Source organism: Xiphias gladius, chromosome 21 (assembly GCF_016859285.1).
Source record: "Xiphias gladius isolate SHS-SW01 ecotype Sanya breed wild chromosome 21, ASM1685928v1, whole genome shotgun sequence".
In the NCBI taxonomy this organism is placed as follows: Eukaryota; Metazoa; Chordata; class Actinopteri; order Istiophoriformes; family Xiphiidae; genus Xiphias; species Xiphias gladius.
In genome coordinates this window covers 30246344-30259544 of record NC_053420.1, presented here as the reverse complement: position 1 = coordinate 30259544, position 13201 = coordinate 30246344, and the positions used below count along the sequence as shown (strand labels likewise).

Below are 13201 nucleotides of genomic sequence, written 5' to 3'. Positions count from 1 at the left end.
ATTACATTTATATTGATGTATGTATGTATTATTTCATCTCCTCTCTGCGTTTTGCAGGAAACATGATGATGACCGTCGCTTTGTTTGTACAGAGGAGGGCTGTGGAAAGTCTTTCACCCGGGCAGAGCACCTCAAGGGTCACAGTATCACCCATCTGGGCACCAAACCCTTCCAGTGCCATGCAGAAGGTAGGTACAGGTACCAGAAACCAAATGTATGAGTAGCATTCTTTGTTGGGAAAAAGTCAGTGGATATATTTTCCATTGTTTTTTAAAAATCAAATTACACCATTTGTTCAGTTTCAATGAAGAGAGAGGTTTTTTAAATACAGTGCAGTTATATAAATCATTTGTTTCCTTTTATTTTGTTGTTTCACATTTTAACGAGTAATAATTTTATGACATTTGTCTCTTGTTTTTCTTCAGGCTGTAATGCCAAGTTCTCAGCACGCAGCAGCCTGTATATCCACTCCAAGAAGCATAAGCAGGACTCCAGCACTCTAAGGACCCGCTGTCCTGTGACAAACTGCTCCAAGCACTTCTCCTCCCGTAGCAGCTTTAAGAGCCATATGCTCAAACACCACCACCTCAGTCCCGGTTAGTACCTATCACTGGTTGGTCATAATCTTAAAAGTAATACGTTTGAAGGTTTAATTGTTTCACAGGGGAGGGGGGGCTGGTTCTTACTTTTTTGGAGCTGATTATTGGTCAACTCATCAGTGAAGAAAGTGTTCAGGAGCTCAAGATGTCTTATTCTTAAAATATTTATTGAAGCTTGACCAAAGAGAATGGAGAAATTTCTCCATTCTCTTTGGCCAAGCTTCAATAGAAGTTTATTTGCATGATGCCCCCTCCTTTCTGAAACTCAGTCCACTGTGCTCAGTCTTTTAACCCTTACAGATTATGCTGCAAATACTTAATGCCCAGAAAGGGCCGAGCTCAATGCCTCCATTGAGTTAGTGGAGTTAGTCTGTTGGTTTGCTATTCTGTAAACAGGGAAATGTTTTTACTTGTTAGTTCAGGTCACGTTGCATGTAGCCTTCAGTATAATGTCAGTGCATCCTGGTCTGGAGCCACAGTTATCTGGCTATGCCCATGGATTTTAACAGACCCCAATCTATGGCATCTAGGCAGGCAGAAACAGCCATCTCCTTTGACCTTGGCTACCACAGAAATTCTTCTTCTCTTTTATCAGAGTGGCTTTTTTTCCCCAAATAACTTCAGACAGATGTCCAACATCTCAAGGAGAGAAGGTAGTGTGCCTTTCAGAAAGATTTGCTGCTGTTTCACCTGAGACCTCAAGGCCCATGCTTGATCTGTGTTACCCAATAGAAAATTCCCTAGCACCTACTATAATGCGCATGTTAGAATTTTTGTTTGCACTAGTGACAATGTTAATGAAAAATTGTCAGCATTCGAGATAATGAATTATGAAACCCATCAACATTCAGCAATATTACTAAGCTAGGCATACCTCGCAGTTCAACATACCTTCGGGCTACACACAGAGAGACCTCCCTCTCTCTCTCTCTCACACTCTAACACACACACACACGCAATTCAGTTCAATTCAGTGTGCTTTATTGGCATGATTACCCCTTTGACAATAATGTCAAAGGGGTAAGAATAATACAATTAAGTAATGAGACAAAAAAAACCCAATTTATTAAGTTTAAAAAAAAACAAAATAATGGTTAAAAAAAAAAACAGCACCTGTTTTGTGTGTGTATTCCATATGTATGATAGTCAAGATAATTACTTGTCACATTCAGTGATGATGTTTGAATTATATGTCCCTCAGTTTGTGACAGGCAGTCACATATTACTAAGTATGCTGCATGTCCCTCTCCTAATAGAATTTGCAACTTTTCAGTCATCTAGCTCTGTAAAGTTTGGAATTAACAAATCAAATTTCTTTAAGTATTCCACTCTATTATTCTATTTGTCACATTTTAAGAGGATGTGCATTTTTGTCTCTTCCTCACCTGCCTTGCAGTGACCATAGACTCTTTCCTCTGTTGGTAGACAGGACTTCTTGTGTTGTCCTGTCTCTATGGTCAGACTATGGTCAGTGAGTCTGTATTTGGTCAGGATCTGTCTCTGCTTTGTAACTCTGACTGTAAAGAGATACTCTGCAAGTTTATATTTATGGTTTAGGGCCAGATACAGCTAGGTCCATAAGTAGTTGGACGGTGACACAATTTTCATAATTTTGTCTCTGTACACTGCCACAATGCATTTGAAATGAATCCAATAAGATGTGATTGAAGTGTAGACTTTCAGCTTTAATTCAAGAGGTTTTAAAAAAAAATTGCCTTAACTATGTAGGCATTACAGGTATTTTTATTAATAGTCCCTCATTTTCAGACGCTCGAGTAATTGGATAATTGACAATTGATCAGTTTCATGGCCAGGTGTGGCCTATACCCTCGTTATTTCATGACAAATTAAGCAGATAAAAGGTGTGAAGTTGATTCCAAGTGTTGAATTTGCATTTGGTAGCTGTTCATGGGTACTCTCAATTTGCAGTCTCAAGAGGTGTTAATGCAAGTGGAGTCCATCATTAGGCTGACAAAACTAAACTAAACAAACCTATCAGACAGACATTAGAAATGTTTGGAGTGGCCAAATCAACAATTTGGTACATTCTTAAAAAGAAGGAATGCACTGTTGAGCTCTGCAAAACCAAAAGGCCTGGAAGACCATGGAAGGCAACTAAAGTGGATGATTGCAGAATTCTTTCCTTGGAGGAGAAAAACCCATTCACATCATCTAGCCCGGTCAAAAACACTCTTGAGGAGGTAGGCGTATCATTGTCAATGTCTAAAATCAATAGACACGTTCATGAATGTAAATAGAGAGGGTTTACCACAAGGTGCAAACTACTGTTAATACTCGAGGACAGAAAAGCCAGATCAGACTTTGCAAGAAACTTCTAAAAAAGTCTGCCCATTTCCGGAACAAGATTCTTTGGACAGATGAAACCAAGAACAACGTGTAACAGAATGATGGAAGAGAAGAGTATGGCATACCACTTGATCTGTCAAATAATAGGGTCAGTGTTATGGCATGGGCATGAATGGTTTCCAATGGAACTCGGTCACTGGTGTTTATTAATTATGTGGTTGCTGATAGAAGTAGCAGGATGAATTTAGGTGTGTATAGGGCTATACTATCTGCCCAGATTCAGCCAAAATGCTGCAAAACTGATAGGAAAGTGCTTCACAGTGTAGATGGGTAATTCTTCTCAAGGCAAAGAAATGGAAGGCTAAATTATGAAACCTGTATCATTGTCCAAATACTTATGGACCTAACTGTAGCGATTAAGTCTGCTTTGGTTTGATTTGTCCAATATCCCAGATAGGTATATTTTGATTAGTGGTTGAGAAGCAGTGCTGGCCTGAGGTTGACCAGTGTTGGGTTTTATTTGATGAGTTAGTCTCTCAGCCGACAGAAGGGACTTTTTTGAGGGTTCAGCTCCTGGGTTTGTAGTACCTGAAATTGCAGTGTGTCTTGTGGGCTCAGATCATTTTTTTAGATGTTACCAAATTTTTTTAATTATATTAATCCTCTGAGGTCTAAGTGTATTTCCTGGATTTTTATTTATATTTTAACATATCTTCTTAAATTCAATTTACAAAGGTAATTGCATGTAACATACGCAAGTGTATTGTATAAAAATTTGCAGAAAAATTATCTATCTAAAATGAGGCATACTAGGACAAAGGGTGTTGTTTTCCTAGAGCACCGTTTAAAGAGATAATTTAACCCTAAAGCTGAAATACTGAAGTCCAATTTTGGAAATTTTTCAAATCTTTTGTGAAAACATACCTTTACTCATGCTGATGAATTGTTTTGGTGCTTGGTTTACCAAGGTCTTAGGTTCACAGTAGTAGTGGAATATATGAATAAAATAGTAGATATATGTATAATAAATGTTTATAATTAAATTTTGTAATATTGTTTTTTGAGTAGAAGGTTTGTCTTCATACTACATGTTAAGCTTCATGGGATGCGTGCAAATATAAAATGAGCATTACAACAGTTGTGTGTGGCGCTAATGGAGAGATGATGCATGTGGTTCACTGGGCCTTGGCAGCTGTGAATCATTTCTGTAAAAGACAAAATTTTAGGAGATTCATTACTAATAAGTTAATTGTAAGAAAGTTCTCACTCTTTTTTTCCTTTCCTCCTCCATATGCCCCCCACATACCATTCACACCTAAGAAGAATGTGGGGCGTGGGGATACTCTCTCCCATTTCACAACTCGTAAGTGTAAACAGAGATTACCAGTAATTTTACATTCAGTATAAAATCACACACATAAATAAAATTCTATTAAGGACAAAGTCTCATCTACACAGAACAGTATGACAAAGTAGTCAATGGCCAAAACATATCCATTCATATATACTCTTTGTAAGTGAAGCTCACTTGTACACAAGTTAAATAACTTTCACACAGAGTAAACTTTTACTAATCGACTGTCAGTTTTGTTTGTGTTATCTATTGAAGCAGGACTAAGCGAATATGTTCACATTTACGCACAAAGCGCCCCATTACTGTGATACTGCAAAACAGTTTTTGTAAAAGAAATACACTTCCCAATCTTCAAATGGATCCCTATTATTTAGGTATTCCTCTTCACATTAGAAATCAAACCTAACAGGCTTTGAAACTCCAACAATCTCATCGCTGCTTTGTAAAACTGCTGCAAAAACTTCAACAGCCATAAGTTTTCTCTCCATTCTTCAAGCCTTTCCCGTGCCGACTGAGTGAAGACTGCCGTGTTTCTCTCTTCTTTGCCTCCCTGTTCCAGCTGTAAGTCACGTACAATCTTGCGAGAATAAGGGCTGGAAAGTGGAGTGTCTACATATTCCAGCAACATTTAAACCATATTTCTAGGCTATATTATCGTAAAGATATGTATAGAAACATTGAGACTGACATGCCGATGCGTTTGTCGACCTCAGATCATTAGTAATTGTTAGTAATGACCCGATTCTGCCCTGCATGCATTGTTTGGTGTTTTTCATTGGATGTTTAATATGGACCTATAGAATTCTGCATGCCGGGCCTCAATGGAATGCTTGTCCCATCTAGTGTATTCCTGATGACTGAGTGGACCCCGAACTTCACTACCATAAAGGGCGATAACTTAGTTTAACTGTCAAATATTTTAGTCCAAATTCTAATTGATATTTTCTTTTAATTGCATTAAATGCTCTACATGCATTTTGTTTCAGTGCATTCACTACCGGAACAAAGTTACCTGAGGCACTGATTTTTAGCCCCACTAATCATAAAATAGGGGGTGATCTAAATGTGTGTTTCCTAATTTGAGTTGATATTTGTTGTTCTGAAATCTGGGCTTTGTTTGGAAGATCATAATTTTATATTTGTTAAAGTTGATTGTCAGGGCCCAGTCCTGGTATACTGCTCCAGGAGGTTCAGGTGCTGTTGTATTCCTTTTTGTGTGGGTGAAAACAACACTAGGTCATCAGCATAGAGCAGGAATTTAACTTCCTTATTATTAAGGATTAAGACAGGGGTTCCAGATTGTAGATTATTGTTCGGATACCCCCCACCGTTTTCAAAACTTTGGATTTACCCAAACCTGGAGGCTCTCTGTCGGCTGTGGTGCTTCTCCAGTCACATCCAGATGTGGTCCCAGTCCAAGTGGATGTGGTCATACAGGTGCTCTTGTGTCATAGTGGGGTGATGGGTGATGTTGACCTTGTTTAGTGCTGCACACTCTGAGGTGATTACCCTGTTTATATTGTGGATCAAGTCCCAGGGGAAGTCAGTCCTTGGCAGCAGTGTGGAGATTGTAATGTTAGCCCTATGAAAATCTTTGTGCTGTCTGAGCCACCTTTTATGGTGCCCTTTGCCATGCTCTCTCTTGTGGCAAAGGTAATTTGTTGCAATGTGGATAATGGTGTTTTTAGGGTCATCCAAGTAGTCATGACAGAGGAGATGGGGAGCTTTGTCAGTGTGGGGACAGCAGAACTTCCCCACTCTTTGACGAGGAAACAGTTTTCTGTTCTCCAGGGATTTGCCATTGGGAATCAGTGAGGATTGCAGTTCCAGGTTGCTGGTGACGGACTGGTCCTTGTTCCTCTGTGAATGGCTCTACTGTAGTAGGGCGGCTGGCCTGTGGTGCTACCTGGCTGCTGAAGCCAGTCTGTGGGGGGCTGGCCCGTGGTGTTCCCTGGCTGAATGGGCCAGTCTGTGGAGGATTTGGGAGACTGGCCTGTGGTGCTTCCTGGCTGCTGGGGACAGTCTTTGGAGGGCTGGCCCGTGGTGTTCCCTGGCTGAATGAGCCAGTCTGTGGAGGATTGGGGAGACTAGCCTGTGGTGCTTCCTGGCTGCTGGGACCAGTCTTTGGAGGGCTGGCCTGTGGTGCTGCCTGGCTGCAGGGACCAGTTTGTGAGTCTGTCTCTCTAGTCTGACCTTGAGAGACCTGCTTTGTTGCATCCATCCTAAGCAGCTTCTCCTCCAGATTGACAAGAAGTTGTCTCTCTGCTCTGTCTCCTTTCTCATCTGACAGTTCATGTCTGAGAGTTTCAGATCTTCTATGAAGCTCATTCATATTTTTTCTCTAGTAACTATCCAACAGCAGTATTGGTTTCTTCTTTCAATAGTTTAATTTCATCTTTCAGCTGCTGGATTGTGTCAGACTCTGACAGTTTGTTCTCTTTGAATTCTATTATCTCCACTTCTAGGAGGGAGAGACACTCCTGAATGCGCTGTACTGACACTGGTGACCTGGGTGTGCAAGGGCTGTTGAAGCAGGCTGGTGGATGCATGCTGGAGGCTGTGTAGAAATGGGAGGTTGGAGCAGTAGTGCTGGAAACTGAAGGCTGGGCGGTCGAATCCCGTTGAACTATAACTTTGATTGCCGAAGGCCGGCTGTTTGGGTCTAAGTGGTAGGTGCTGTTGCTAAAGGCACAGAGCTATCTGGCTGCTGAGGCCTTTTTCCAAACAGTCTCAGTCTGCTGAAGTCTCTTTCAAACTCTAACAGTTTGGTCTGAGACCCTTTAACCATCACTGTGACTGTGTTGTAGATATTGATGTTGAATTTTGGCACAGTATCTGTATACAGCTGTCGGATGGATTTGTTTCCAATAATTTTAAGGTCATTTAAAGAACAGCAGGTCTATTATTACTGCTCTGTCACCTTGCCTTTAAAGTCTGCTCTGAGTGTCTCAGGGTATTCTCTGAGCAGCTTGCTTCTGTGGGGAGGGGGGGGTAGGAGGGGGGAAAGAGAACATGGAACAATACAAAAATAAAGATAAAATGAGAAATTATAATAATGGGGCTAATAATAATAATGATGATGATAATAATAATAATAATAATAATAATCAGGCTAAATATAATAATAATAATGATAATAATAATTGAAGCAGTGGGTGTTGAGCAGGACCATGGGGGCAGTAGGTAGTTTGGAGTCACCGATCCAGACTCTGCAGCTCTAGAGGCAGAAATCCCTGCAGAAAGTGACAGGGTCTTTACTGATACTATTTTACTGGTTTCTCAGAACGACTTGAAACTTGTCCACTTTCTTCCCAAACTCTAAGTATAATTTCATATAAAACTTGCCACTTGATCTAAAAGCAATTCAATTATTTGCTAAAGTGACAGAAAAAAAGAACAATAAAACAACACCAAAATCAATATACATAAAGTGTATATATATATGTATAAATCATATATTTACAGTATATTATATGTTTGTGTGTGTCCATGTGTCTAGGTCATTCACTGTCCCTCAGGTTGTGGCAAGTTGATATATATTGGGCAGCAAGATATGCCCCTTCTGTTTTGAAGGGCATATCTCTAATATTTTGAATCTCAAAATTTCATTTAGTTTATTGAAATTTGGAATTACAGAATTGAATTGGTTTTAATTAAATGTTCAGTATTTCATTGAAATTTTACATTTTGGGAGGAAATGCATCTTTGTCTCAACCTCAAAGGTTGAACAGTGACCACGTTTTTTTTAATTTGCCATTATTTATGGGTCTTCCTTGTTCAATTGCCAGTTTGTGGTCACTGAGCCTATACTTGGTGAGGATCTGCCTCTGCTTTCTGTCTCTGACAGTTGAGAGCTATTTCATAATCTCTGATAACATTCTCATCTACTTCAGCTTTTAGTTTTTTCTTTTCTAGTGTTTCAAATAAGTTTCTTTACATTGTGGTATAATGTGGTTTACTCTGATTGGTGTTTGGAAAGCGTTCTGAGACTGGTTAGTGTTTGTTTGAGAGGGGGGAGTTAGTCTCAGCATCACCTGACATAGAGGACTCTCTTTCTGGGCCCAGCTCTCGGGTTGGAGGGCTTTGGAATAGAGGGTGTCTAAGAGGCTGCTTTAAGGTGCTTATTATAAGTGGGTATCAGCCTAATTCTGATCGACAGGCATTTGTTGGTATTTTCCTTTGTGCGTGTTAAATGCATCTGCAGAATTTTACATCTAGAAATTCTGTTGAGTGTTGAGCTAGCTATGATGACTGAGTGGACCCCATATTTCACTACCATATGGATGTGCAATGGGCAGGATAACACTATCAAATATTTTAATACAGAATTTAATTGGAATTTGGAAGTTGTAAAATTTTCTCTTAATTGCATTCAGTTCTCTTGGAGCTTTTTCCTTAAGTGCATTTACTGCCATATTGAAACTTTCTAATGCTGTTATGGTTATACCAAGGTCGGTATAGCTAATACTGTGTTAAATGATTTGATTCTTTATGGTGAACTGGTATTTGTTTTCCTGACATCTGGGGCATTTTTGAAAAATAATATTAGTTTTCTGTCAGCTGTCGTCGTAGTCCTTGTTCAGTAGGATATAGTATGTAGTAGAACAAGGTCATCTGCATAAAACAAAGACTTCACCTCTCTAACTAGGACGGAGAGGCCAGGAGCAGCACATCGATCCAACTGAACAGCAAGTTCATTTATATACAAATTAAATAATAATGGACTTAAATTGCAACCTTAATGAACACCTCTGGGTTTGTCACAAATTTTAAAAGCACAGCTATTTTCCAAACAGGAGAATATCTCACCATTTTTGTTTGGTTTATGTGTTTGTTAAAGTGTGAAGGGTATTTACAGTGGGGTCCAAAAATCTTTCCCATTGACTTGAATGAGAATGTGGTCTCAGACTTTTTTTCTCAGACTCGCTCTCTGTCTCTGTCTCTGTCTCTGTCTCTCTCCCCCTCCCCCCTTTTCACTCATAATGATATCGCAGCAGGGGAAAGAGCTGGGGTCACATCTGGTTCACAGACCAGGTGGACAGACATGCACACGCACCGGCTAGAATAAAGCAGTAGCAGCAGGCATATGGGAAAACGGAGATGCAGGGTTGTTAGATTTCACAGCATACTTGATTGGCAGATGGAAAAAGGTTCTCAAACAGATTGCTTTAAATTGAGGACCAGAGTTACTTGTCCTGATTAACGGGGATTGTTTCTTAGTATCGGCAGGGAAAAAAACAGTCTGGGTTTGTTTTCAGTCACCTACAGTTGGTCTGATAACCTACTGGCCCGAGACTTGTAGGTTTTACTAAACTTAAATAATTTATTCCACTAGATGCTGTGAGGAAAATGTTTACTATCCTATAACCTTTACCTCTTTTCCATCACAGATGTTTTGAATCAAATGGAGAACACACCCACCTTGACTCCCAGTAGCGAGCTCATCAGCTCCAACTCATCAGCGGTTGCTGGGCCTGGTATTGCCGGAGGCGACCAGCTGACCAACTTAGACCTCAGCTCTCTTTTCTCTGCTGTGCCTGGAGGCACTGTGCCTACCGCTGGTATCGGAGTGGGAATTCCTGTCAGCAGTAGCAGCTCTAATGGCACCTTCACCATGGACCTTTCCCTGGTCAACTCAGGCATCCTTACCATTGATCCCTCCTCAGTTGGGACTGCACTCGGTACCAGCACTAACACCACATTGACCAAGACTGTGGACCCTCTTATCCTAGCAGCCAGTGCTGAGATGGGCCCCCACCATGGTCTGGAGGGAACAGTGGGTGACGTCCTGCCCCCACAGGGTACCCTAAACCTGGATGATGTGCCGACGGTTACCCCAGAGGCCCTGGGAACCCTTACAGCTCTCACCATGCAGGGTACTGGTGCATCTGTGGACCCCACTCTACAGCACCCACTCAGCTCCTCCAGTGCCCTGACCGTGGAGGCCACAGCCACCCTGGCTGTGGCTCCTGTGGCTGAACTGCTGGCTTCAACCTCTACAGTAGTAGAGATTGGTGGGCAGGGGGGAGCAGGGCCTCTGCTGGGCTGTGTGGAGGTGCTGGGGCCTCCGGAAGGAGGAAAAATTCTCACCCAGTTTGTTTTCCCCACTCACAGCAGCAGCTTCAGCCCTCAGAAAGATCCAGAACTCAATGCTGTGTCACCAAGCAGCTTCCTAGTGAGTAGCCACACAGTGCCTTTAGTTGGATATATTGGCTTTCTTTAATTGGATATTTAACTATTTATAACCCTTGCAAAGTGTACAGTTATGCAGGAAATGTAGAACATTTGCTTTTGTATTCTTTGGTATGAAGGGGTGGGATTTTTTTGTGAAAGGCACAAAAGTCTGCTATTATTAGCTGCACTGTGGTTAGTATTAGCACCCGAAAGTCAATATAATGTTGGTGGTTTTGATAAAGTGAACTGTAGCCTTATGTATACTAGAGCTGTAACCATTCCATGATTATCAATTTTCTCGGATAGACAGAAAATAATTCTGTAAATATTTTGTTAATCCACTAGCCGTCACTTTTTAAGCAAAAATGCTACAAATGTACTGCTTCCAGCCTCTCAAATGTTAACATATGCTGGTTTTCTAAGCCTTCTATGATAGTGCAATGAATATCTTTTGGTTTTTTAACTTTTGGTTGGACAAAAGAAGACATTTGAAGACATACCTTGGGCTATGCATAATTCTGATCCAGATTCCTATTTTATTTTTTTACATTTTTATGGACCAACCAGTTCATTAGTAATTTGGAAAATAATTAGCAGATTAAGTGATAATGAAAATAAGTGGTTGCAGCCCTAATGTGTACCCATTTTGTGTCAGGAGAGTGGAGGCTCGGCCAGGACTGACTACAGAGCCATCCAGCTGGCCAAGAAGAAAAAGAAGCAAAGAGGCCCATCAGCCTCATATGGTAACACACAGTGACCAATGTCTGGCTTTTATTTAATGCTCCTCATTTAGACTAGACAGAGACTAAAGAATAAAGTGACTATACAACAGTGATTGATGATGATGTTGTCTTTGCCCAATCCAGGGAGTTCAGGATCGAGCCAGAGAAAAACTAAAGTAGCAAAGGCAGCCATTGCTCCAGCACTGCTGGCTCCTTCTGGTGCTCGTTATGGTGAAGGAGCTGCAACAGCCAATGGGGGCCTGACTCTGCGCGACCCCATCACTGGGGCCCAGTATGTCCAGATTCAGCTGCTGCAGGTGAGATCCTAGGACATCTGATTACGATACAGTTTGTTACCCAAATAGTCTGTGTGTAGGTTCGATGTAGACACCTGACATTAAAATAATTGTTTGACATGTGTTGAAAGAAGTAGTTTTCTGAATGGGACAGCACCGGCTGCATTGAATAGTCACATAAAACAACACTGTTGTTAAGAGACATGCTGATCAAAGTGTGTGTACATGCAGGACGACCCAGCCAGTGATGGCGATCTGGCCTTCCAGCTCAGCTCTCAGCCCTCCAGCTCCCACTCTCAGCTCACTGTTGACTTGCCGGTCAACATTTTACAGGTGAGATAGTTTTCATATACAATTTCTGATGCCTTTAATTTATATCAACACTGTCAGCAGCTGTAATGAGAGGCAGAGTCATACAAGTAAACTTAGCGATACAGTAAAGTATTATACAACAGGTCAAACATTACCACACATGAAAATCATGGCATTGTAAGATTTGTGATGAAAAAAAAAATGAACAAAGTGATAAATGTAGATAAGAAAAGAACAGAAAAAACAATAAAAAAAAAAATCAGATTCCATTGCTAAGCTCTGATTGAAAAACAGCTGATGTGAACAGTATATTTGTAGTTAATACCATGTGTAAGCACAGGTGAAGTTTTATACATGGCATGAATGCAGAGTGGGGAAATAATGACTCCTGCAATATTCTTTTCAGTTATGATGTAAAACGACTGAGCTCTGTGACTCTGTTCATAGGAACCTACAGTGATGGCTGAAGATGACAATGGATCTGACAACTCCCAGTTCACAGGAAGCACTATCAATCTTCAAGACTTGGAATGACTACCACAGAACTGCATGACAGAGGTCTGATGCAGTGATCGATCTCTCTGACATCTCATCAATGTCCAGTTTACATCAAACTTGGAAGACTTGGAAAGCCTTTCTGGATGTGGTCAATATGATTTAGGGAGGTGGTGGACATGATTTCACAGATATTGCACCTTGAGGAGAGGATATGAGGATTCTTGTTCAAAAGATTATTATATGTTTATTTCTGAAGTCCAGTTTGTACCAAAATCAAACTTGAGAGCACTCTCATGTCAAAGAGACATATAAGGCTCCATATTCCTCTGCGTCCTGTGGGTTTTAACAGTAGCGGTGTCTATTCCATGGTGCCACATTGCCACTCATGCACACTCAGTGTGCTGTCTACGCTCCAGTTGCCTTACAGACACCTAACACTGTGCACACCTCCACTGGCAGGTTATCTGCTTTATTTTTTGCCATTTTGATTTGTTAAGTTTTGTTAGATTTATTTTTCTATGGCAGTAGCAAGTTCATGTTAAAAACATGCCTGTTCATCTGTTTATAATAGAGTATGCAATGATTTACTACCTTGTAATAATTTCATCTGTTTATTTATTATTTAGCTGTGGGTTTACAGAATGGCAGAGCCAAACACAGAGATGAATTAAAGAATTAAAGCACAATCAGAACAGTTTGTGGAGAGGCCCTCATTTCACTTTAATTATGGTATGCAGTGTTTTGATTTTGACTAAGATACAGTGGCTTTAGAAAATATTCAGACCACTTCACTTTTCACACCCTTGCAGAGTTCATTTTAAATGGATACAGTTGTCACTTTTGCTCATCAGTCTACACTCAGTAGTCCATAATGAGAAAGTGAGAGCACTTTTTTTGTGAACATTTTTGAACATTTAAAAAAAATCGAACTCTTTTCTG

At 40.6% G+C, this 13201-nt stretch overlaps 1 protein-coding gene across 1 annotated transcript in view; it reads left to right on the top strand.

Annotated features, from left to right (window-relative positions):
- si:dkey-156n14.3 (zinc finger protein ZXDC) overlaps positions 1-12951 on the top strand; it is an 18729-nt gene extending 5778 nt beyond the window's left edge. The window contains exons 4-10 of the mRNA XM_040159407.1: positions 58-188; positions 426-596; positions 9651-10435; positions 11090-11177; positions 11301-11473; positions 11684-11785; positions 12212-12951. Coding sequence (XP_040015341.1) covers positions 58-188; positions 426-596; positions 9651-10435; positions 11090-11177; positions 11301-11473; positions 11684-11785; positions 12212-12298 — 1537 coding nt within the window. The 3' untranslated portion in view covers positions 12299-12951. The remainder of the gene's footprint in view (positions 1-57; positions 189-425; positions 597-9650; positions 10436-11089; positions 11178-11300; positions 11474-11683; positions 11786-12211) is intronic.
- Positions 12952-13201: the final 250 nt, after the last annotated feature.